This window comes from Parus major, chromosome 1 (genome assembly GCF_001522545.3).
Source record: "Parus major isolate Abel chromosome 1, Parus_major1.1, whole genome shotgun sequence".
In the NCBI taxonomy this organism is placed as follows: Eukaryota; Metazoa; Chordata; class Aves; order Passeriformes; family Paridae; genus Parus; species Parus major.
In genome coordinates, this window is record NC_031768.1 from 109,804,188 (window position 1) to 109,830,965 (window position 26,778).

Sequence of the window (26,778 nt, forward strand, 5' to 3'; positions counted from 1 at the left end):
GTAGTTTAAAACTGCATTCTTCATTTAGGCACCTGGTGATTGGACCATTTCATGGGAATGTGCTTTAGACAGGGTTTTTTATGAAATAACTGTAAGCTGTTGATAGTATCTTCAAAATATCTTGTGTTTGGCTGAAAAATTAAATAAAATTTCAAGTTATTTTTGAGGAATTTAGAATACAGTTTAGTAAGGTGTTAACAATCTAGAGCTTTCTTTTGTAGCAGTGATTACCCTGCTAGAGTTGGCAACCAGATAAATAAACTGAATCTCCTAAATCACAGAATCTGGACCACTTTCCTCTCCTTCCCTTCAATATTAATGTGAAGTAGATCTGCCCTGATGGGATGAACTTAGTGTAGAGGAAGAGAACAGAGCTTCATTCTAATCTGGGCAGTCTTTAGCCATCACATTTCTCCCTGAAAACAGAGTTCAAGATTTGTAGGGCTTATGTGGCTTCTCTGAAAGAATGTTCAGCCATGTAGGAGGCAAAGCTTATTTTCTTCACAGACACTCCTTTCATCAGCAGTGTAAATTCAATATCAAATATTGAACCACACAAGTAATTCTCTGCATTTTATTATCAGGTTCTTCTCTCATCTGTCTTTTAAAAACTTTCTTGTTCTTACTAATGTCTGTTATGCTCTAAAGCTACTTGAAAGAAGAAACTGACCCCATCGAAATTGTAGTTCATGTTATTGTTGATTTAGGAAAATGCCATTATCCAGTATGGCTTAACATCTGTTTCCAGAAACTTGTAAAAATAATTTCTGTCAGTACCCTCTTTGGTGAAGTCTACAGCAATTCTTCCAAATTTTGGGTGTGGACAAATATTTGTGTTGATTCCAGAATAAGTGTAGCCAGTCCTTATGCATCTTGGTGAGATTTTCAGATACTAAGATTCTAAGACAAGAAATATCAGCCTAGTATTTAATAGGCTCATTGCAGATAGCAATGCTTAGTTCCTTTGATTGGCAGTACTTGGTGGTTTTGTGCTGAAGCCAACCTTCCACAGCAGTAGGAAATCCATGACTACAGTAATTGTTTGGGGGTTGTCTTGGATTATTCACAGCAGGAAATTGTCTGTCTTTAGCTGGGTTCCCAACTCAAAGATTTGTCTTGCTGTTACAAGGAAGCTGAAGAATTCTCCAACTTTCACTTTTGACTTTTAGTGTCAGTTCCTGGTGATTTTGTGCAGTATGTGGGATCAATCAGTATTTCTACTTGCTGAGGAAGGGTTGCTTAAAGTCTGAACAGATTTTCATAAAAAGAGATTTTATAAATCCTAGATTGTCAAAAAATAGAGGAAGCACCTGTTTAGTTAAGAAAGAATGTCACTTTTGTTCAAACTGTCTATCTAGCACTATAAGGTATTTGCTTACCTATCATTCTTAAGTTACCAGTTCCTTAAATAAACTTTCATTTTATCCTTGCTCCACTCTAACAAGAGTGTAACTGGAACTTTAAATTTAAAGGGGCTATAAGCTTTTCTTTCCATAGAGTGGGGCCCATACCTTGTATATTATTAGGGTCATGGTTGTAATTAATTAATTCTCTTTCACATAAAAATATTCTGATTTGTTCTTTCAGGGGTTTTGTGGTATGTTTTAAAATTTCTCTTCAGAACATGTAGAAGTGCATATTTAATTTCTTTGGCACAGCTGATCACTGCTCTGATCCTGTGAGTGGGCTTCTGCCTGTCAGCAGTTTAAAAATATGAGCATTGATTGTTAGGTTAAATTCTGATGTGCTATCTCATAGTTACTATAATTTAATTGTATCTTTAAAATTAAGTATCCTGTGCCAGTATTGTAGCCATTACTGTTACGATGACAGCCTTTTTAGTGGGGAAATTTGCAGGCTTGTGTTTGAATGGAATGTTAGGTTTTAACTGACTTCCACAAGGATGATCTGCAGCTTTTCCTTTATTACACTTGTCAGCGTGCTGCCAATGCTGCAAGGATATTTATAGTCCAATTTCTGTGTTCTATAAACTAAAGAAAGGACATAAGCTTTTGTCCAAATAATCCTGAGATAAAAGGCTCAGTAGTCATGAGAAGCAAGACTGCAGAGGCTTTTAGTGGCCATTTGAATACATTTGAATACACTAAATAAACCTTCCCTCTGAATTCTGAGAGAATGGCACCTCTGTAGCGAGGCTCAATCTGATGCTGCTTTCCATGAGCTTTTTACTATTGCCCAGCTTCAGGACTGATGGCAAACTTGCCATTTGTGGCTAGATGGTGACCATGAACTTTACTCCAAGGGGAGGGATGGATGGATGGATGGATGGATGGATGGATGGATGGATGGATGGATGGATGGATGGATGTCATTGAGCAGTTCTGTTCTGAAGGAGCCCATTAACATCCTTAGAGCCATCTCTGCAGCAGAGAAGTGATCAGTATGCCGTGGTTTTCAGTTCCATTCACTTCTGTTGCTTTTGGACATTGTGAATGACCTCATTTTATAAGTACTCCCTTCTGCTTGCAGTTACTGTAGTATAAAATAGGGTTTTAAGCATAAAACTCTTGAAAGATGAATTTACAGTATTTTCATGACAACTGACAATTTACAACAAGCCTAAGGGTACTGGTAGTTGTCTGGGTTCTAAGTAGGCAATAAAGTAGAGGATGGTGATTTTTCTAGGCTGATTATGTCTGGATCTCATAATCTTTTTTCATGTGTATTTACTAAAGCAAAAAGACTGAATACCACTTTAAAAAAATAATCCTATTAATATATTTGCTATAAAATGGATCTGCTTATTAATGATTATATTGTGTGTACACATATCTATCTAAAATTTTATTTACTTGCATGTTGAAGGACAGCATCTCCTTTGTTTGCTCTTATAATTAGATATAATTTTAGACCATTTTTCAAGCATTGCAAATCTGGTGTGTTTATTCTGTAACTTTTTAACTTTTTGCTTGGGCTGTAAGAGATCTTAAGCAGATATTATATATGTTACTACCACATTTGATAATTAAATTTTATCTTCAGAATTATAGCAACTTTATGTACACTTCTAATGCCTGTTCAAACTTTATCAACCCCGTATTTACAGAGAGTGATAAGCCACGAACAGGAACAGGTGAACCAGTTTTAAGTTTGCACTACAGTACAGAAGGAACGACCACAAGCACAATAAAACTGGACTTCACTGATGAGTGGTAAGAACAAGTTAATATAGGTTTTGACTAGTTCATGATCAGCATATATCAGTAACACTTGTCTAGCACAGCTATAAATTATTTTCCCTGTGGTTTATGTCTGTTTTTAGGTGTAGCTACACAATTTGAAAGGGCTGTAGTTCTTAATGCATTCAGAACATAAGATAGACATAATTTAATGTGAAATTTATACAAGAGACTTCCTTTTTGTGTATTTACTGTGAATTTCTATAATGCAAAAATAATTTGAAACATGCTATTTTCATCAAACCCAGACATAATATCAAGGTGTTATAAAGCAGGGTAGTACAGGGATGGAATAGTAGTCCAGGGGTTACCAAACTTCTGATACGGTATTCTGCAAATGAGTCTTTCTGTGACTCAGTTCCTGAGTTGTAAGCACTGAAATTAGTATTTCTGTGTCTAATTAATGCATAAAGCTGAGACAGCAATTTTGTGGACTGCTTAGGTGTTGCAGTGGTGACATCCTTTTCAAATAAGGACCACACACACACTGCCTAATGGCTCATGTACTTGGCTTTGTGTCCAAGCCTATCAGTAGAGCATTTTGGGATCTCCCAGAACAACCATCATCTTTATCTCATCTTATTTCTATTCCTCTACTTATGTTCTCAAAATTATTGTAGGAGGCAGTAAGGAGAAACGCTTGCTCATTGTTACCGAAAGGAAACAAAACCACAAAACCCAGACACATTTAGCCACTCTTTAAGTGCCCTGGCTTTAGACACAAAACATACACCTTGCTCACAGTTTGGAAACTTAAATCACTGATTTTGCCTCCAAGATCCAGCAAACTTTGAAAAAACTAGTTTTGCTATGATGCTTTTGCCTAATTCTGCAATTAGTCAGCAAGTTCCATGGAGTTTGGTGGTGGGTAGTGTGGTGTGGGTAGTGAGAGGAAGAAGCAGTTTCTGGTAGGACAAAGTTGCAAGTCATTGTCAGCTCTGAGGCTGACTAAAAACATTCTGCTGAAGAATGGAGCAACAGGAGCAGGATGCAGTTCCCTCTGACAAAATGATGCAGAACAAATAACTGCCCCCTAATCTGAGAATTGGAAGTTGTGAAAATGAAATAGAGGAGGACATGTAAATTGAGCATTGAGCTACAAAGGAGATTCCTTAGAGTCAAAAAAAAACCACCTTGCTGTTTAGGCTGTGTGTAAGTTTATAAAATGAGACCTGAAATAGCAAAAATCCTCCACTTGTTTATCTTACAGATAAGCAGTACCCTTCTTATCTGGCCATTCAGAAACAATGCTGAAAATTCTGGATTTAGAAGAAATACTAAAGGGGCTAGCAAAAATTTCCCTACAGCCTTCAAATCCAGTACAGCAATGAATACACAGAATATTGCTCATATTCTTGAGAATATATTCTTGTTATAATATTGAGAATATTGCTCAATAGGAGTAAAAGCTCTGATTTTAAGATAAGGCATAAAATTTCTGAAGTCTAGACTGGGTTCTCAAGAATCTTGACTGAGCATGATCTGTGCTGCTCCTAGCAATTAAATTTTATTATTTTATTAGCAAAATAAATATTTGCTAATAACATACACAGGTCAGAAAATATTTGTAAAGAGACAGTCTAAATTCTCAAGAATCATGCTTAAAATTGCCTTTTTTTCTGCTTTTGTCCAATGATTTGCCTGAGTTTTAGGCTACATCACGTAAGAGAGCTCAGCAACAAGACTGCATTTCCTGAAAGTCTTTGCTAGAGAGTCTAGAAACATTAATTTCAATGACATTCAGAACAGCATTTTACACATTTCCTGAGGATTCATTTTCAATATTGTAAAGAGAAATTGGTGTCCCACAATAATTATCTAAACATGAATGGGAAGTAAATGTTAAATACCATCTTATAGTGGATCTTGAGAAATAAAAAAAAACTTTGGGAACTGAAAGTCCATACCACAGAAGGTACAAGGAATGAAGATTAGTGGTGAAAGACCTGGAGATTTTTATCTAAATCAAAATTTTAAATTGAATGGGATAATGTTATTTATTAGTGCTCAGTTGATAGCTTGCCATACCTCTAATAAAAAGATCTCTGATTATTTATACATCCAAAAAGTGTGCAAATAGTGAAATAAAACAAATCCTTTGGAATTCTTACATTATTTGGAAAAGCAGTGACAACATTCTTTAAAGGTAAAAAAAAAATATAGGAAGAAGACAACAGGGTTCTGTGATGCAGAGGAATTGTGTGGGCAGAGTGGCAATGGGCACAATAAAAGATAATTTTGAAATTGCTGTGAATTGGTTGTAGCTGCTGTCAGGAGCTCTCACTTGACGGCAGTGAGACAGATGATGTTGCTCAGGCTGTGCTGTTGCAATGGTCTTATGTATTTGCATGATCCTAAATTACTTTCTTTTTCCATGTTATGTTGCCAGGAGCAGCACAAATTCAAGCTCTAGAGGGAGTGGAAGCCATTGCAAAACTGAAGGCCAAGAGGACTCTGTAAAAACAAAAGCTTTGGAGGAGTCAGGGCCTGACGGGGAAGAAACAAGTAAGATACATTGGAATTTCCAGTGCTAGGGCAAAAATTCTGCTCTCCTATGTCCCTGACTCCCATTGCACACACTGGGAGTCTCATACATGTACATGAAGGCAGAACACAGCCATAATAGAGCATGAAATTTTTAGGAAAGAAAACATCAACCTGAGATAGCTGCAAATAAATATAAACATTAACTTATCTTGACTTCAGTTCTAAAAATGTTATTCTTCTTAGGGGCACATTGTGCCCCAATTTGTATAGAAAAATAGAACAACTGCATTTTGCAGTCATAAATGAATGCTTGGAATTTTGTTACATTTCTTTCAAGCTTTCACTGTGTTTTATTAAATGTGTTTGTCTTGCTCAGTTCATTGCCAGAAGGACAGTCAAGTCAAGTGACTGGTTCCAGAGAAATACTAAAAAAGAAAAATAAAAAAAAAATCCCTTTTAATAGACTGGTAACTTAATTTGTATTCAGAAATAATAGTGTCTGTATTAAGAGTACAAATGCTACTTTTGCTGCTAAAGTTCTCATAGCATAGGCTGTACATACATTAAGGAACAAGAAATTACTACATTTTTCTTTGCCAGTGTGTTGAGCTGGTCAGGTAGATAGGTTTCTATATACTCATTTTTATGTGACTGATAGCTGAGATTTCAATAGAGACGTTGACTTTAGAGTGGATTGCTTGGATTGCTTTCTTCTAGGAGTGCTGGTGTCATTTAGACTTGCTTACATTATAGATGTGCATTTAAATGAAATTATGTGATTTACTATTAAATTGCTTAATTTAGGGGCTCCTGATGAATCTCTCAAGGAAGATGTAAGTGCTGAAGAGGTGAAAACTATGGAAGAAGCTGTAGAGACAACAGAAGCAAGTATGTATCTGTACTCTTTCAAATTGTTACAGGAAGAAGTAAAGAATGAAATATGAACTCAGGCTGCATTATTTAACTTTGCTGACCACTTCTAAAATAGACTATAATCATTAATGGTGGGACTTATTTTCTCCAATATTTGTTTTTTAGCACTAGCAGATAAACCTGCTCCTGAGCACTCAGAAAAAAATGTCCCCAATGCTGATGCTGTCTCTGGGAATGCAGAGGAAGAAGCCTCCTGTGAAAAGGGGGCAAACCAAGCCATTGGCAGTCAGAGCACTGACCCCAGTGCCACCCTGCTGGTGGTGAGCGAGGAGCTTCAGTCCCAGCCCGAATCCTCAGGGCTCGCAGCTGCAGACGAGGCCTCCACCAGGACCTCGGCTCTGCAGGAAACCGACGACAGCGACGACGACCCTGTCCTGATCCCGGGCGCCAGGTATCGAGGAGGCCCTGGACACAGGTGAGGGCAGTACCTGTCTCTGCCTGGCAAAATGCTTTTTGCTTTGGTTTTTCCTGTCTTCTTTATTTCTTGGAATGAAAGATCGAGAAACTCAGGCCTCGTATCCTTAGATGAAGCTGTTTTTTGACAACTGGCCAAGAGCTTGATGGCTGAGTCTAATTTGCCTACATGTAAGATATGTACAGCTGCATTTTCCCTGCAAGCCAGGAAGGCTCTTGCAGATCTAATACCTGTTTATGCTGATCACTTGCCTGCTGAATACCTAAATATTTGCAGTTTATTTTTTATTATTCTCCCTCTAGTCATGAGAAACTTCATAAATTTGGGTACAGGGACCTACATTTTCTTTCAGCTGTATCTTAGGTGTTCTTATTTTGGCAAAGCATGAGCTTTTAACTGCTGTTGTGCAGAAATGGTGTGTTTGTAGTACATATGTTAAAGCTGATGTGTTCAATTTTTCATTCTTGTTTTTCTCTGAAAGAGAAACTGTAATCCTTTTATTTTTTTGTTGGTTATTAAATATTACTATGTATGTCAATGAAAAAAATGTAGACTGCTAGCTGTTACCATTAATAAAAGAGGCATTTAGTAAACTTGGTGCTTTTTTATATGAAGAGCTGTACATATTTGTTTGATCATTCAGTAAACTGAACCCTCAGTTTGCTATTGTTGGTTTAATACCTTTGTTCACTAATTGCAAAATTATAAAATTATTTAAGCAACATTTCTGTTGTTCGACTTCAGACAAGACCTTTTTTACTAGCTTTAGATGTAATTTAACCTCATGTCAGATACCTTTGCTTTACTCCTGTTCAGAGACAGTGCTATTAATTTTTTATGCTAGAAATGCAAATTCTTCACAGGAATTTGCAATATATATTCATTAGGAAATCAGGAAGAATTTAACAGTTGTTTCTAGAGAAGATTTTGAATAATTTGCAGTTGAAATAGAGACAACATTGTCAGTAGTGACAAAAAGAGCAGTCAGTGGTTGTTTATTACAAAGCACAAGTAATTCTGCTCCCCAAATGACAGTGTTTATGAAGAAGCCAATATACACAGATTCTATCTTAATCCATTAACTTTCCATGCAGTACTAAGTATTTGTAGGCAGATATGGAATGGCAGAAATATTTTCCCCTGCAGAGTCAATGTTCATTATGATCCAGTGATTGAAGAGCAAGCTGTGAAAAGGCCTGCAATTTTAATTCCATCTCCATTTTCAAGCAGGATTCATAGCTTCTCTTCATGCACCATGTTGTCTCTACGATGTAATAGTTTCTGTAGCAATGTGATAAGAATGACACTTCCAGGTATCACACAGCTGTTACCATTTCCCACTAGTGGGGACATCCTAATTGAAGTTACAATTTATCTGACATGCCTTCTTTCCTCTCTGTGTGGTGAGATTTCTTCCTGTAACAGTTTAAATTTGTCACCTAAGAAAGATCATTCAACTAAAAGAATGATGTAATTAAAATCCTTTATGCAGTCCTCTATTCTTCCCTCAAATAAAATCTGAAAAAAATTGCTTTGTAGCCAGTGTTGGTGTAGAATTTCCTGCAGGAAATTTTCATTGCTCAGGTTTAATGCCTGACCAGACCATTTTGTTCTGCTTTTGTGTGTGTGAAAGCAGTGAAGTTTTCCAGTTTAACTTCTGAGCATTACATTCCCTGCTATTCTTCAGGTTTCAGGAGTTTCCAAATGCACTCTGAGATACTAAGGAAAAGTAAGACATCCTGTGTGTGCTCAAAGGAATTTGGATTTCCAGAAAGAGAGCAGACACTGATGGGCTTAAAGGCTATAGCTCTAAGTCCTATTAGTATTTATATCTCATATTAGAGTGAAAGGAACTGGAAGTCCTCTCTACTAGTACTATGACAGTTATTATAGCCTAAAATCCCTTTGACAAACTGATCAAATTTGATTACAATCCTTCATGTCCCTTAACAAGTAGGAAGCTAACTCAAAACATTGCTGCTACCTTGGATATACATGAACTAAAATTGGTCATTTTGTTCCGTGCTAACATTCTGCTTTGATTGAAATAATTTTTCACGTCCAGTGCTCATCATTGAATGATGTTCATCCTGTCCATTTTCAGGTTTTGTCTCCTTAGACTGAGTGCCAGGTTTTTCTCACTCTTAGCAGTAAAAATTCCTGGGTTTCCTGCCATCATGCTGGTTTCTGTCTCCTCTTCATGTTTCACTTCTTGCCTGAATGTGGCAGCCCAGCCCCCCTGCACTCTTTGTGTTTTGCTGGAGTGATTCTGTGGCTGTCACTCCTGGTCTAGAGAGGATTCTCTGAGCTGGAGCTGTGTCCTCCTCCTCTCTTGCTGTTCCAGTGGGGGCTCATGCTCAGATACAAGCCCAGCAACCTGCACCCTTTCCTACTTTGTCATTCCTAATTAATGAGTGTTCCCCTTCACCAGAAGGAATCTCAGAGATATACAACTCAATTTTATACTGCTGATTTTCTTTTTCTCAAGGCCCTCAGTGCCCTCCCCATTAATAAGCTCCCCACCCTCAATGTGCTGCATGATTCCATTCCTATACCCTGCTCAAGGACCATTAGCAATACCTGGCACAAAACTGCCTGCAAGTCTGGGGCTCCACTCCACCAGGATGCTTTCTGTAGGCTTCTTATCTCTTTCCTCACTCAGTAAATTGTGTTACCTAACCATTCCTTTACTAAATCTCATTTTTTAAAGTTTATCTAATACTTTCCACTGTGTCATAAGATAATTAATGGCATTAATATCTGAGTAATAAAGTAGATTTTTTTTTTCCTCTGGAAAATACTTAGGGGGAGCTGCTTTGGTCTTTTTTTTGTGGGTTTGGTTTTGTTGTGGATTTTTTTTCTGAAGAAGAAAGACTAGCCTGCAATAATCTACCTTTTGTGAAGATATTTTATGTAATGAGGAAAAAAGTTTCATTTTTCTATGGGACAAAAAAATTTAAAAAGGCTGTTGCAACCTTCTGAAACAGAATGCTAAAAACTGTTTGACTAACAAGCCTTTTCCAAGATGTAGCATTACTGGCTTTGTCAACAATCAATTTTTTTTTCTTTAGGCTGTGTTTTCTTATAAATCAAGTAGCTCTTGTTTACATTGAGCAGAAACTCTACAGGTGGAAAAACTCAAGATAAAGAAAAATATCTCAGAGGCATTTTCCCACTGTGAAGTACAGCTTTCTCAACTGAAAAAGAAGGGTAGATGTCTGATTCTGAAAACATGATCTGTAGCTTCCTCTTAAGGAAAAAAAAGTGGCAGCAATACCCTTCTGATACCTCTGTTAAACAGAGCTCTAAATGAATTGAGAACTTCCTGCTGCATCTCACCTAATTTTTAGTCAAATTGATAGAGATTTCAGATTTATTAAATCTGAAAACAGATTTATTAAATCTGTTTATTTTGAAAATCTAGTTGTACCAGGCTTCCATTATTTGAATATTATTTGAGTACAAATCCAAGTTGTAATGTTTTTAAGCTGAGGGTTTGAATTTTTTCTCAAATAATCTAAAAATAGATACAAGAGACATAATCTCATATTGTGGATGCTTATAAATCTCAAAACATAATGAGGATAGGTAATTTCTCACCAGCTAACCTGAAACTGAGCTATCAGGAAGGAATGGGCAAAGTCTGCACCTGCTTTAATATTTTGAAAAGGACTTTAAATAGTAGCAGCAAAATGTGGAGAAATACCATGATCCTTTGGTTGATTGGCTAAGTCAGCTGCATGTTGACTAAGAGTCAGCTAGGAAGAGTTTTGACACAGAAGGACATTTCTTTAAAAGAAATAATTGAAAACATAACATCTGACTATTTTCAGCAGCATTTCTGTAGCCACTGAGCATTACGATAGGAATGGTCTCCACAAGTGGCTAAAAGAAGCTAAGCAGTTATTTCATTTTTTCATGTTGTTGGGCCAGTCAATGCAGTGTCTTTTTAACAAAATGGATAAGTAAGTGCACAGAATATGTTAAAATTAAAAACAAAATAAATTAAAACCTCTTCTGTACAGCAGAGCAGTTTAGCTAGATACTTACCAGACTAAATAACCTCATGTGCATTTTAGGGAATCCCCAGGAAAAGGTGCCTTCTCTGACAAATAAGACAATATGTGCAGGTCTTTCAGTCTGAACATATGCAAGGGCATTTCTTCTTTAAAACTTTCTGGGTCCAGCAAGTTTAGTTCAAACAGAGGGTGGTACCTTGTAATCTGTGGGAGGGAAAAAAAATTATGCAAAATGTTCTTCATACACAGAGAGTGCAGTTTTTAATGGATTGATCTTAAATTTCACAAATTAATCAAAACAGCTCTCTGAGGGCTGATTTCCTCCTTAAATGACTGAATTAATTTTGTTTGGACTTTGAAGTTGATCTGGGGGCAGGGGCTAAGCCTGGTAAAAGCTACAACTAGTAGGTTTTCAAATCTAAAGAAATATGAATGTAAAATGGAAATGACGATACAGCTGCTGTGATCTATGAAGAGTTACTGCATTTTATAACTTAACTTTGTGTGCTGTTACATAATCTGAATACTATTTTTGCTGAAATCCAAGTAGTCTCATATACTGACTCATACACTGGGAAGGAGCCTTCTCAGTTGGAATTCATAGAGCACATTTTGTAAGAGATGCTAACCTTTGAAAAACATGGTACCCAGCATTTGTGAATGACTTCAGTTGTTATTCCCTTTACTAGATATAATATCAGAGGAACAGCGATAGGTGATAGAATAATGAGGTAATTAATTATTTTATTCCTCCCCTCCTCCTTTTTATTGCCATATATTGGATTTATCAGGTTCTTGTTTTTCATATCTAACTGGCATTTTAAGAACTGCTGTACTTCAAATGCTATGAATTACAGAGCATATTGCTTGAGTTATATTTAGCTGCATGCATTGCATGGAAATTGAAAAGAAATGGCAGTGTATCCATTTTACAACCTATTAACATTTTTATCGTGTGCCATAGAAATTAATGGAATTTGAAAAGTGTGTAGTTTGTGAAAAGAAATACCTTTTATTTTTTTTTAATTGAGCTGCTGAGGAACAAGTTATATTTGCATGGGCTACTGCTGACTTGCTTTGTCTGGTAGTAGAGAACATCCAGTTCTGGACAAAAATATAAGACTACGTGGATCAAAAACCATTTATATTTTTCACTTGAAGAAAGTTATGGAACTAAGCATAAGTATTAGAGTTATAGATAATATACATTTAGCAAGATTGATGCTAAATTTTATACAATACTGCTTTTAAGGAAGTTAAATGAAAAAAATCACTTGATCTCATATTCTTCATTTAAATACTTGAAGGAAGCAGTTGTAAGAACATGTAAGGCAATTTGGGTAATTGTGTTTGGCCACATGCCCTAAGAGGGAGGAACTCTCTGCTGTGATTTCAGCCAGAGGCCATCCAGAGGGGAAATGGCCCAAAGTTGTTATAATGATGAAAATTAACATCTTGGCTTCCTGTGGCTGCAAAGGCAAAGGTGCAGGATGAGGTTCCATAAAAGATTTAGCCTGAGTCCTGTATTTTAAATGCCTCCAGGAAAGTAGTGCAGATCTGTATTTCTTTGTCTTATATTTTCATCTTAGCTGCAACTGGAATACCTGGATTTAACCTGACAGTTTTCTTAGACATTCAGGAATCTCTGCTGTTTGTACTTCGAATTTTACAATAGGCATTCTTTCTATGTTCAGCATACTTACCAAGGAGTTCTTTAGCTCTTCAGCACAGCCCAGGGGAATATTAGTTTCATATTGCAATAAATTTAATATAAAATAAATGATGCATTCAGCACAGAATTTTTTATCAGTGTTTTTTTCTCTGCTTTTCATCATCATTCAGCAGCATACCAGGTGAAAATTTAAAATTTTTTTGTAACTGAGAATAGTTTAAACCTTGATTGTGTTTGAAAGCTGGGAAATTCCCTAGGAGGGCATTATAGCAAACATCTGTTTTTGTATGATCAGCAGTGAAGTACCTTGGGCTTTAGGGGTAGTGTCAGTGTGCTGCTGTTAACAGGATGGTTTTGCCTTTGGTGTTGAGCTTTCTTAATGCTTGAAATTTGACAGCAGCAGTAAATCTCTTCCACAGGTTCAGAGGCTCCTAAAGGAAGTAATTAGTATCAGAAATATTATCAAATGTTGGCATTAGTCAAGGAATCTATTTCAGCAGGGTGGTTAAGACAAGCCTTTGGAATTCTTGGGCAGGACAGTGGTAGCTGGCAGGTGGATTCCTTTACAATGAAGAAATGACAGACCTGGATCAAAGTTTGCTGTGATGGTTTAGATACACAAATCATATCAGAATCATGGAATGCCCTGAGCTGGAAGGGACCCTCAATTGAGTCCAACTCAGTTGGACTCCCCCAGGAATCCCACCATGTTCCTGAGAGCATTGTCCAAATGACCGTAAGGCACTGGAGAAATAAGATCTAAGTTAATGGTTATAAGCCTTATGTTCTCTGCAATTGTTCTGGATAGGAAAAATAGTTCAAAGGAGAAGATGGCAACGAGTGGATAAAAAATAAGATGTTAACATCAAAGAGCTTAAGAGAAGGAATCAGGGTTTGTGGTCCTCTGGTCCAGTGAAAGAGGTCTCTGCCCCTGGCAGGGGCTTGGGGGATGATTTTTAAGTTCCCTTGCAGCCCAAAGCTGTCTACTGTGAAAACAAGACCATGTTTGTCTGTGTGTGAGTACATCTGTAGACCTGAGAAGTGACAAAAATCCTCAGTACTGAAGGAATCAATACTGAGCTCAATACTCAGTGCAGAGCTGAGACAAGAGGGATGGATCAAGGAAGCAGGGAGACGTGAGCTCTGCACCCAGCTGGGCTCAGGAGGCTGACCATTATCAGTCTGGGATAATGGTGTTTGGAAGAAGCAGGGTTATCTCAGGGACCAGATGAGTTTTATGGCAGCCACTACATTATTGTACTTTCACAAACAAACCAGTTATTTAATTGTGCAAATTGTACAGATTCTTGTTTTTAAAAAAATGCCCTATGTGACAACTTATATATTTTTAGACTTACGTGTATACATATTTTCCATTTCTCTCCATTTATAATATATAGCTGTGGATCAGTTTGCATTGTGGGATTTCTGTGGGTTTGCTTCTCTTGAACCTATGCTTAACTAAAAAAATATGGCTTCACTTCTGAATCCCTATTCTATTCATCTTGGGCTTAATTTGACTTTTGATAATTAATTACAACAATTAACTTCAAAAGGACTTCAAACCTGGCTGATCATAAGAGGAAAAGCAGTGCTCTGTGAATATTTCCTAGAACTGTACCCATTGATGGGGCTGCCTGAGGAGTGCCGACACAATAAATGCATAAATTCCATTGTCTGACATTCTGTGCTTGGAAGAGCAGTTTGGAAGGGAAGCAGCAGCTCTCAGCCAGGCTCAGCTCAAGCTGAACCTCAGAACAGTTCAAGCTGCACAGCACAGTTCTCTACCTGCTGATGCTCCAAGGGATGAGGCTGCTATCTGTGTTTTTGTTGGCAAAGACAGGAATTGCTCATCACAAATACAAATGAAAACAGCTATGCCAGATTTTAAAATTCTTGTGCATATATGACTTAAAACAATGTACAGAACATCTATAGTTATCAGAGTAGTTATCAACAAGTAATACCTCTCAGAGAAAAGGCTTTTTCCTGTATTGTTCTGAAATGTCACTAAGCTGGGCTTATATTTATGTTTTCTGGAGCAGACTTGCCTCTCCATGTTCTTGCTTTCTGCAGGGCTCTATCACAGTGTGACAGTTAGAGCTGTGTGTGCCTGGCTGTCTTCTCCCTGCTGAAGGTAACCACTGACTTCACAAGATAACTAAATAGAAATCCACTCCTGCCTTTTAAAATAAGGCCCCAAATGAGGAGGTTAAATTCAGAGCTCCATTTAGTTGAAAGACAGTTTTAACCAAAAGTTGCTTCTGTGCTTCTGCTCTTATTTAAAAATGCATGATTCTGATTGCTGAGTAGTATTGAGGTTTTTTGTGATATCTGCATATTTCAACCTAGGGGAATGGAGAAGAGGAGATTCATTCTCCTAGAACTGTTTGGATGAAAAATTGTGTGAGAAAATACTTTGCTGTACCAATTAGCTACTTTAATACCATTTTCTAATCCCAAGACTTGTTACTGCTGTCCAGCACGTAACCCTTCCGAAACAGCTGGACCAGTCAACTGCTCTGTCAGTCCTAATGATGTTTAAAACCCTTCTGAAACAGCTGGACCAGTCAACTACTCTGTCAGTCCTAATGATGTTTAACTTCCCAGCTTCTTCACTGCACATCTTTAGTTAATTAGTGTGAGTAAATGCACAAAAATTACAAAAATCAATCATGGTAGATGATAGATGCTTTTACTTTCTCACACAAACCATTTTTTTAAAAAAAGCAAGTAAAACCCAAAGCTGCACAAAAAATGGTTTAAAGTTTCTGTAAGTGTTTGATGCAGCCTATCATGTGCATGCCACCATTTTTCCTTTATGTAGAAGCAAACTGGTGAGGAAAATAACTGAGTGATATTTAAAGCACAGCAGATAAAGAATGTAGGCTTCTTTTTTTTTCCCCTCTGTGTTACGGAGATGTTGCAAAGAACTCTCTTAAATCTGTTGAAGATTAAAGTTGAAACTCAGCAAATTATAAGGACTAACTAAAAAATACAGTGTATTTTTTTACTGTAGTATAAAAAGAATGAACCAGGAAATTGCCTAGGGATTGAAAGGATAGAAAACTCTCACCAAGAAAGTAGTAGTAGTCTACTTTTTCTGGGGCTGTTTGCTAGGCAAACATCTAAGAAATGCACAATTAATAACACACTGTTAAGTGGATCTATTGGCTGGTGCTTTCAAAACTCTTCTGCTTTCTATAGAAAAGTACTAAAATTTATTTTTGAAAGCTTAGCTGTATTAGGTGATCTGTCTTAGTAAAACAGCGTGTGATTTTTTAGTTTATTTGTTTTTATAGTAAATAAATTTCCATTAATGACTTGCATTCCTTTTCCTTCTTTGCTTAGCTGTAGCATAAAGTTTATTTCACCTTAACTTTTTGTTGCAACTTTCTCCTATGGCAAAATATGGACAAAAATCTAAGCAGATCATTTGGCTGAGAGAACTAGTTATGAGATAGATCTGGTGGGGGATTTTCTGGAGTAGAGGACTTGTTTCTGGAGTCTCCAGGATCAGTGACAGAAACGCTGGAAAACATTACTTAAAAACAAATTCAGGTTACTTTCTGGCAGCAGTGTAGTGAGGTTCCTGGATCAGTTTAAATTTTAGGATCATATAAATTGCTGTAATAGTTTTACTCCTTGCATTCTGCTAAAATCCATACCTGCTTCTTCTTGAGAGTGACATTCCCCTAGGACTGTGTTCAGGACCTCAAAGCTAATAATGACAAGGAATGACAGAAGAAAAATAACTGAGATGTGACTGTCTGGTCATAGCTGGAATTATGGGGCTCTGCAAACTGAAGAGCTAAGCAGGAAAAATTTGACACCAAGGTTCACAGATTAATTAAAAAATTAATTCCTGGAATTAAACATTCCCAAAACAAATTATATATAATTTGGCTTTTTTTTTTTCCTCTGTTATTTTAGGAATCTGCAGCTGTAATCCTTACTGCTACTATATGGGATAGGTGCTCCAATAATTGATCTCAAATCATCTTTAGCCTTAGTACTAAAGTGCTTAGAACTTTTTAAAAGCTATCTAAATCTTAAGTCTTGTCATAGAGAAATAATGATAAGAAATACATTGGACAAAATCTTATGAATAACCAAATCACACTGTGAGACAAATTAGATCCTTAATGGCTTTTTAAAGTTTAGAAACTTCTTCTCTGGCATAGATTTTTTTTTTTTTTTTTATCACTTCAGAATTTTGCTACCTCAATATGGGTGGAGGATGAAAATAAAATAGCATGTGAATTTTGCCAGCAGCTGAAGTTTGTTCTACAGAGGGGGAATAAAACCTGGCATCACTTGACATTCCACTGTCTTGCATGCTATTCTTGTTGTAAGCCAGGATGGAAAAAACTCAAGTCTGTAATTTTACAGTTGGGATAATGTTGGTGTCTGTGTCAAACTCATGGAGAATGTGTTGGAGTGCCTAATGATGACTTTTGAGAGCCCCTTGCAGTGTGTGGGATGGGGCTCTCAGTGCTGTTGTCTCTGGAATTCCCAGGCGATCGGCTGTCGCCCGCATCCAGGAGCTCTTCAGGAGGAGGAAGGAGAGGAAGGAGATGGAGGAGCTGGAAACGCTGAATATCAGGCGGCCCTTGATAAAGATGGTTTATAAAGGCCACCGCAACTCCCGGACCATGGTACAAACTCCGTGCTTTATGGGCTTAAGTGACCTAACGTGTACCTGCCTTCCGTGTTATCATTCAGTCCTCACTTTCCCTTCCAAGCTGTTTCAAATTATTATTTAATCTTGAACTTTTAAAGAGCGTGGAAGGGAAAGTGAGCATTAAATCACAGTTTTGAAGAACCTTGACATCTCTGAATTAAAAAAAAAAAAAGGAACTAGTGCTCGTTATTAAATTATAATTTAGCTACTAGAGGCCTTGTCTTTTTCACACAAAATGCTGTATTTTAAGGAAAAATGCAGTTATTGTGTTTGTAAAGCAATGGTGCATGAAAAACAGATGCTTCTTTCCTTGCTGCTGCTTCTTTTGGTTTTTGCAATATTTTGAAATGTGAAGTTCTGAGTTCTGGGTGTATTTTGCAAAAGTAGCTGGTGTGTTAATTTGCAGCTGATGTGAGGAGTAGTCCCTTTACCCCCAAAAGCCATTTTCTAGGGTTTGTATGAATAGCTTTGATTACACTTGGAAAAATGCTTCATTAAATACATATTTCAGTCTACACAAACAACAGAGTTTAAAATAAACTTTGAATAATGACAGAATTTCCCACTGTATTTCAGAAATTGATTTTAATTACTTAAACCCCCATTAGTTTAAAAGTTCTGACATCAGGCACTTTGTGGTTAAAAGATACTAAAAGTGAGTTCATCTAAGTCTTAGTTCAGTCTCTGTCTGCATAGCTGCTATTATATAGATTATTTAACAGATTTTTTTGTTTGGGTTTTTGGGGATGTGGGTTGGTCTTTTTCCTTTTATTTCACACAAGCACCTATAGCAAGGAATGCATAGAATGAATGAAGATGTAATTTTATTTTCCCTGTTGGTCTGTGTGGTTGCAAATATCGTTTTAATCTGCTGGTTTGAGTAATACCTTCATTCCTGCAAGGAAAGGGCTAATGATATTTCCCTTTCAAATTTATGAAGGAGACAGCTTAAAAAGCTTTGTTGCCTACACAGCTGAGCAACCCAGGGATAAAGTTGTCTTATCAATTACATGAGCCATTTGTACATATATATGTATATATTTTTTATGTATATATTCACATATACATGGGTGTGTGTATATGTATGTATAGTGAATTAAGGTTATGCAGGAAAATGGAATAATTCTGATTCTTCTTTACTTTTGAAAACTTTATTTGGCAGTCTTACTTTTTTGATAGTCCTGCTTTTAAAACAGTGACTTTTAGAAACTTTTGAAAACTGAAATTTTTAAATATGAATTTTAGTTCTGTTCATTTTTGTGGTGCTAAAATTTGATTGTATGAGTATTGAGAAGTATGAGTAAGAGAATACAAAGGAAATAGGAAGAGGTCATAATTGAAAATTAAAATATAAAATTAAATATTTTTTTATTATTTGGGATAATCTAGATGTAACAGGATAATGAAAATAGATATAAAAGGAGCTAAAGATGAAAGCTTCTTAAAGATTAATACATTTGAATTCATCACAGGAATGCAGCTTCTCTGTTTTATTTTTAGACATCAGGATGACTTTATTGCATTGACTGCTGTCATTGGGACATATTTTATAGACAAAGATCTACCAAGCCTGAAAATTAAAGCTGGGCATACTTATGCTGGATATAAAGCACATACTTCTAAGAGCATAAGGGTTTAACTTACCAGTGAACCTGTATCAAGGTAGCTGAGGCAAATCACAGAGAGCAAGGCAATGTCTCTGCCCTTTTTTTCAGGGCATTTTCTGTAGGAAGTGTGCCAAAAGAAAGATAAGGATCCAAGCATGGCCCTCTTTAGAGTCTTACCTGGAAAATAATTCATAGCAGTATTCTGTGTAAATAGTCTCAAACTCAAAGTTGAACTCCCTTATGCTGGAGTTGATCTTAAAAGCCAAACTGAACTTCCCACGTTGGAAATGGTCTGTGTGAACTCTGCAAGGTGCTGCACAGGAAACTCCTGCTTGCACAGGTACCCCTCCTGCCCCTTGTATGTCAATTAAAAGAGTTTGTAGGAGGTACTGCTGGTTCTCAAAATAGCAATTCTGCACACAGGGCTACACTTCAGCCTTCCAGGCTTTTTCCTGCAGCACAAACAGCAGACTCTTGTGGAGTCTCATAACTGAGTTTTCTGGCTGTTGTTGAAGCAATGTCCCTTCCCCCTCTGCCACCTCATCGAACCTCTCACCTGTAGAGGACATAGGACAGCAAATTTATATCATTTAACAATGGTTATTTTGAGGTCCTACACTGAGTAAAATCAGAAGTGATTTCTGAAGAAGGTTTCATAAGCTTCTGTCTTGTCTCCTGGTTCTCTGTAATGGAAAATCCCCCCCAGGGATTAGTGTGTCACAAACATTAACTTAACCAAACTCTTCCTAAAAACTCCATTGCATACCCCTGTCTCCAGTATCATTTCTGTGACTTCAGAAAGTGACAGATCTGCTGGCATTTACTTTCAAACTGTTCAGTCTGCCCCATCTCCTTTCTCTTTTCTTTCCTATTAGCGGCTACTTTGCTCTGGAAATCTAAAACCTTCTGAACTTTCATTTTTTTAATCACTCTGCTTTACATGTTTCCTTTAAAATTTCTTAAATGTCATTTCTGCATGGGCTGAGCTTTTCTTCAGCAGCACTGTTAGTGCAGACACAAGAGTGTGCTCTTGGATGGGTCATACAAAGTTTTGTTTTTCTTGCAGATAAAGGAAGCCAACTTTTGGGGATCCAACTTTGTCATGAGTGGCTCAGACTGCGGCCACATTTTCATCTGGGACCGCCACACTGCTGAGCACCTCATGCTGCTGGAGGCTGACAACCATGTGGTGAACTGTCTGCAGCCTCACCCCTTCGACCCCAGTAAGAGCAGCATTCTCACACTCTGCATGTCCAGCTCCTCTGCACTAAAACATTTTAAAGCTCAGTCTTAAACTCTGTCTCAACAGAGCCATGCAATGATTAATGAACTGTTGTTCTTGGTTCCCCACATAATTCAGATAATACTGCTTTTAATTTTGCCTCTTACTAAGGACCTTTGGCCCTTAAATCCCTCCTTTCTCAAAAGTTTATTGAAATCAAACTGCTCCTGACACAAAATTTAGAGAAATATTGTGAGATGTAGTAAGAAGAATCTGAGTTTTTTTCTGCCCTCAACACATAAAATGTTTTCTATGACACTAATGATGGAAATATGAGGTTGCTGAAATGCCAGCAATACTTGGAAATTATATTGGAATCTGGTCTCTACTTGGCTCTATTCAAAAAATGCAGTGGAAGTGTGTGTCTCCCTCTCGCTGGCATTGTGAGATTAGAAGAATTAATAAAATTCATAGAAATTCCAATAATTTGTGTTTGTAGGGAGCCCTTCATAGAAAATATGGACCAAAGCAGTAGTAGGAATCACATGTCTGAACAATTCTCCAGCCTCTGACACAGTCATGGAAAGTATTTGTGTTATTTCTTTTTTCACAGCTTACCTGGCTGTATAGTGAGAGTCAGCTGTTAGTAAATTAGCAAGTAAAGTTGTTATAATAATACTAGAAGAGGCTGGGGGTTTTTCAAACAGTGTGGGGGAACATGGAATACATAGGCAAAGCCTTGAACTTTTAACTTTTTAATTGAAATTGAGTTCTTGTAAATGTCCTGAGTTGGATACTCCCTTTGGAAGCACCTTTCACAGTGCCCTGTAGCTTTGCTGACATTTGTTGGAGTGTGGCTGTCTCTCTGCCACACTCTGAAGGTGTCATTAAGAGAGCTCATCCTCCTCCTAGGACAGTTAATCTTGTTCAGCTTCCCAGCTACTGAGACTTTTCTGTGGAATTTTCCTACAGTGGTTTTTGTACAATGATCTAGAGAATGTTCTGCAACTTTTCATATTTTTCATACTTTGTTTATAACAGCATCCATTGCATCTTTATATTTAAATAGCAAATAAATTTACATGGAATTCAGTGAAATTATCAAAGGTTATTTGAAATTATCTTGGCTCTGCCTTTGTACCTAGGTCTACAAATCCTAAAGCTTTGTTACTATTTGTTAATGCATATACTTATCAGCAGAAATGGATGGATTTGCCCTTAGTTTTTGCTTCTGTTCTTTGTATATTCTGGTGATTTTTTTAAAATTTAAAATAGGGGGGTCTTGATGTTTGCATTTGTTTTCTTCATATATATATTTATATTTTCAAAACCATATAATCTATGGAGCAGATCTCATGTGGAGACTTGGTAATTACAAGCTCTGTTCAGCATAAGATCTGACATTTGCAAATAAATGCTTCAAGTAAAGTATTTTTCTTCCATCTAAGGGCAGAAAATACCAATAAACACATAACACATTTAATTTAGAATTACTGTTGCTTACTTCTAGTTCTGGCCTCTTCGGGTATTGATTATGATATAAAAATTTGGTCGCCACTGGAAGAATCCAAGATTTTTAACAGAAAACTTGCAGATGAGGTAAGCACCTTTCCTCCTTTTCCATGGTAATGTTGCATCTCTAATTCTATAAAAGCCTTTGGTACAAATTACTGATATTGAATTAGCAGAGTTATTTAATGTTCAACAAATGAGCTACAAATAAAAAGCTGCCCTTCAGAACAGCTGACTTTCATATCCTGGGCACTTTGCATTTCGTCATCTCTCCCAGAAATTATATAACATCATCTGCTATTATGTACATGAAAGGAGTTGGAAGAAGTGTAAACACTTAGATACAGATGGAAAACTGGCAGGAGCTAATAAATGAACATAGTGCCTGTCTCTAAACAAATAAATGAAAGAAGATGAAGGAAATTGAAGGAAATACAAGGATATACAGAACAGGGAGTGCAAAAATCAATCCTATTAAATATTCAATGGCATAAAAGGGACTTAAAGGTTAAGATTGCACATGGGAACTTCATGGACTAAAGCAAACATTTCAAGCCAAATCAGTTATAAAAGTCCAATGTGAAGTTATGTAACTCAATATTTTCATGTTGCCCTCAGAGCAATAACTGGATATAGCAACTGGCCTGGGGTGGCCATAGCTGACTGCTGAATAATCATATTTGAGTGATTTACATAAGAAAATGTATCAAAATGTTATATGGTTTTCTGTAAATAATGTTAGAGGACAGATTTGGTTATGGGGTGGTCAGGTTGGGGTTTTTTTTTGTGAAATCTCTTGGGCAGCATGGATAGAGTAAACTGGGGGTTTTTTATCATTATTTCTCTATAGTAGTGCTAAATATATTTTAAACAAACAGAAACACACAACCCTTAGCCACGACCCCACATCCCTTGAAAAAACCCCAAACCCTCCACTTGTGAGTTTTGAACCTTTCCCATTATTTTAGCACTGAGAGAAGTGACACTTCCTTGCATATTGTGTGACAGCTTTAGTCATGACATCCCTTTGGGGTTTAGAAGTATTGCTAAACATAAATGTGTGCTAAAAGTAATTACTGTACTTTAGTTCCCTCACTTTGTTTCTAATAATTATAAATTATTTAGATAGTTATTATGTTTTCTTTAGTAAATGTAGAACTGTCAGAAAAATTGACTGCAGTGCTGTTTGTAATTTTACATGTCTTTTGTTTTTTAATTTACTCCCTGTATTGAAATACCTATGAAGGAGCCAGGAGATGTTCATAGCAATAAAATAGTTCTCACCATGTTATGTTTGGCTGGAATAAGTGTCCAACATACCTGAACTGAATTTTCCATAGAGGGAGGAAGGTCTGGAGAGAAAACACTGTGTTTGAGGAAAGTTCCATATAGATACAGAAATGTATGTAAAATTGAGAGAGGCCATGACCTTAGTGAATAGGAAAAGACAGTGGTGATGAGAACAAACCTCTGAATGGAGAAAAAGCCTCAGCAACAGGTTGTCAGGGGGGTTATTGATGATGCACTGGAGAAATCTTCTCAGTTTGCTTCTGTTAGGGAGTGATCAGCTGTGCCAAGTGCCTGGCAAACAGGTGAGAATGACAGAAAAAAGGTCATTTGACTGGGAAGGAAGAAGGGCACTGTAAACATTTGCAAGAAAGTGTTCCTCACAAGAGGAACAGGCTTGAAGAGTCTCAGAGAGAACAAGAATTGCATTATTTTCCTGTCTTACAGCAGCTGATCTGGGAGCAAAGACTGAAGAATGGTCAGAACTTGTCTCCACCTAAAGAAATTCTTTTGCTTAATGATAATAAAAAACATAGTCTAAAAGATGAGAAAAACTACAGTGTGGGATTAGAATTTATGGAGGAAGAAAGAAGGATGGCAAGGAAGTACCATGAGGAAGGAATAAGGGAAGAGAGCTAAAAGTATTCATTAGGGGATATTTTTTTCCATGAAAATGAGACAGTAGGAACTAGCTCTTTCAAGTCATTTAGAGGCAAGCTGTAGCTCTGTTTACAAAGAATTATGAGCTAAAGAATGTTCATGAAGTGGGATAGAAAATGGCTTGTGTTCCTTGGATTTTCTCCAAAAGTTTCAAGCAGCATGAAGGTAGGAGTTGAGGGTAACCTCATCTCTTTTCCTTCCCACATTCTTGGCCAGCACTGGTGCTAGAACTTTGTTCTCTACAACAGTTGCCATCTGGAAACTGCACTTTCTCTTATCAGTCTGCTTTACTTCATGAAAGATTTCCAAAGTTTTTCTTAGTCACTCATCTTAGTATCTGCCATGCATGTGGACAATGGAACCATGATCTTACTAGAATATTCTTTAAACAGATAATTGAATACCTGCAGGCAGGGTCCACTGTCTGACTTTTCTTACCCCAGACAACAGTATTCAATAGCAATTATTAAAATATTGCTCCCTTAGGGTAATTTTGGACTCTGTAAAATGGCTTTTGCACAGAAATTTTGTATCTACAAGGCCATATCGATGCAGTATAATTCTGTGTTTATTTCTCATGCTGTTTTTTCCCCTTCCCTGCCTCCAGGTTATAACTCGTAATGAATTAATGCTGGAAGAGACCAGAAACACCATCACTGTTCCAGCTTCCTTCATGCTCCGAATGTTGGCTTCGTTGAATCATATAAGAGCAGGTGAGAGACTTCTGAAGAGCTTATCCACAACACTGTGAAATAGCTGGTTGATTGGGAAGTCATCCAGACCTTCAGCTGTCTGTGGCTGTACTTGGGGCTGGTGAGAAGACTCAAGGATTGTTCAAGGGTCTCTTAATAGAAGTACTTAGGAATTCTTTGGTGTGAGACTTGCAACATCTTTGCAGCTGTTATTTTTTATATCAAAACAAAGAGCAAAATGTATTTTTAGATGTTGAAAAAGACAGTCTTCGGGAATGATCTTTTCAGTGGGTGCTGTGTGATGGGAAAACTGTTGGGGAGGACTGGAATGAATTTTAAGATAAATTGGCTGTGACTGTGGGCTTGGAGTTGTCTAGGGGTGAAGGAGGGTGTGAAGATTCAGGACTGTGGGGGGCATTGCTGAGGCTGCTGGGCAGCAGGATGTCCTTCCAGTTCCCATGGGGGTGCAGCTGGTGATGAGAGAGGGTTGCTTGGGAGGAATCATCAGTGGGAACTGGACGTTGGTGCTGGAGATGGAGGACAGTGGAGAGACATCACACACTGTATAGGAAGCAAGGAGATGTCCTGGGTGGCTGGCATGGCATATGGGCCAAAAACCCAACAGACCTGCAGATGAAGGTGAAAGTGATGGGAGATGCTGAATATGGGACTCTGGCTGAACAGAGCGGTGCCTTACAGTGGTGAGGTGTGAAGGAAACTGCCTGGTGGCAGCTGCTGCTCCTTTCTCACCTCTGGGAGCCGTGTGTCCAGCCCAGTGCTACACCTCCATGCTCCTGTGTTTCCTTCAGTTGTTCTTATCTCTCTTGAGTGAAATGCTAAAAGAACAGCCCAACACTTCAGTTACAATAATTTCAGCAAAAATCTGTTATGGCTGGGTGGAGTGTTTCTAAACCTGACTTCATGTGGCTTGAGTGATTGGTCTTGAGCCAGTCATGTTCCCCCACACATTTCTGTATTTGCCCTTCTCTAAATATTTACATCAAAAGGCACTTTTTCTGATATATTGAAGTGACAGGCAGTGATCCCCCAGTTTCTGGACTATTCACATTTCTAACAGTAGCTATTGTAGTTTCACCTCCCCAGCACTTCTGTCCCTTGTAGTCACCATCTCATTTTAATGTTATGCTTGCATTCATCTTTTCTGTGCTGACAGCCAGTCAGCAGCTATGGTTTTCCTTTTGTACACAGATTTTGCTTTCATGCCTGGAAATCCTTTAGGGTATTTCTCCTTTTCTCCTTTCTTGTGGTAACATTTCTACCCACTCTCTGCTGTAGACTTTCTTCTACCATAAAACACAGTCATATCCCATTCTGTAATAGTCCAGGGAGACAGCATGTAATAAATATTTACCAGAAAAAGAATTTTTTTTGCAAGTTCTTTTTACTAAATCTGTGTTTTGCAGACCGATTGGAAGGTGACAGATCAGAAGGATCTGGCCAGGAAAATGAAAATGAAGATGAGGAGTAACCAACAGTTGTGTGTGAGCACCTGGAAGTCAATGAAATTTGTATAAGACATTAATTATATTTTTCCTTACAGAGCTTTAGTGCAATTCTGAGGTATTGCTTTTGGATAACCTAACCTTTTCTTTTTCTTTTTCTTTTTTTTTTTTCTTTTTTTTTGAATGACTGTGTGCATGACTTGGGAGAGTGTGCAAGTTAAAAAAAGCAAAAATGTTTTTAAAATGTTTTGCCATGTATGAGGGGTGCTAGAAAATGCCAAGTGCAATATTTTCCTTAAACAGCAAATGTGGGAGCTTGGATCAATGTTTTAAAGTAACTTTCATGATAGTAAAAACGTTGGTTCAAATAAATTTCTATACCTGCTGTTTGCATGTTTGTTGCTTTCTAATTAAAAGATTTGGTTGTTTTAAGTAGTTCTGTGGTTTTTCTTTGTGCAGCAATTGGTTTATCACCTTGTAAGTACAACCCCATTGCTGCCTTTGCAGTATTTATGTTTTTTCTTACAGTGTTTGTGAAGTGGCAAACACAATTATTTCTTGCAGTGAGCACTGGGGCCTTTAAGACCCTGTGTCTCTTGGTTCTTGCATTTCCCACACATATGTAGGCAAAAATTATCTCTCAATTGTAAAATGTCACTTCCCATTCCCTGTGCTTGGGTCTGTAATGCTGCTGCAATAGTTGTATTTCACTGATAGACCTGTGAGTTTGCCTTCTTTGCAACAGCAGCAGGTACTTCTTAATTTCCACTGGATTTAGGGAACATGAATTTAAAAACTCCTGTGCGTTGTTTCCTAGGAGTAATTATTTGGGAAGGCTGTTCAGGCTGTTTTATGGGCTTTACCCTTCCTCCACAGATTTTTGGATGGCAAAGGGGAAGAGAAAGTGAAGGAAGGAAGGTGGGGC

The 26,778-nt window shown here is 37.4% G+C and overlaps 1 protein-coding gene across 6 annotated transcripts in view; it reads left to right on the forward strand.

Annotated features, from left to right (window-relative positions):
• Positions 1 to 26,288, forward strand: part of DCAF6 (DDB1 and CUL4 associated factor 6) — a 77,255-nt gene extending 50,967 nt beyond the window's left edge. For 4 of the 6 annotated variants that reach the window (XM_015620389.3, XM_015620411.3, XM_033518782.1 and 1 more), the window contains 10 exons: positions 3,068 to 3,173; positions 5,590 to 5,705; positions 6,492 to 6,575; positions 6,726 to 7,035; positions 11,744 to 11,785; positions 17,246 to 17,384; positions 20,084 to 20,240; positions 21,750 to 21,838; positions 24,306 to 24,411; positions 25,815 to 26,288. In XM_015620389.3, the coding sequence (XP_015475875.1) occupies positions 3,068 to 3,173; positions 5,590 to 5,705; positions 6,492 to 6,575; positions 6,726 to 7,035; positions 11,744 to 11,785; positions 17,246 to 17,384; positions 20,084 to 20,240; positions 21,750 to 21,838; positions 24,306 to 24,411; positions 25,815 to 25,879 (1,214 nt within the window). In that variant the 3' untranslated portion in view covers positions 25,880 to 26,288. The remainder of the gene's footprint in view (positions 1 to 3,067; positions 3,174 to 5,589; positions 5,706 to 6,491; positions 6,576 to 6,725; positions 7,036 to 11,743; positions 11,786 to 17,245; positions 17,385 to 20,083; positions 20,241 to 21,749; positions 21,839 to 24,305; positions 24,412 to 25,814) is intronic. The other 2 variants (XM_019005972.2, XM_015620424.3) reach the window with 1 other exon arrangement.
• Positions 26,289 to 26,778: the final 490 nt, after the last annotated feature.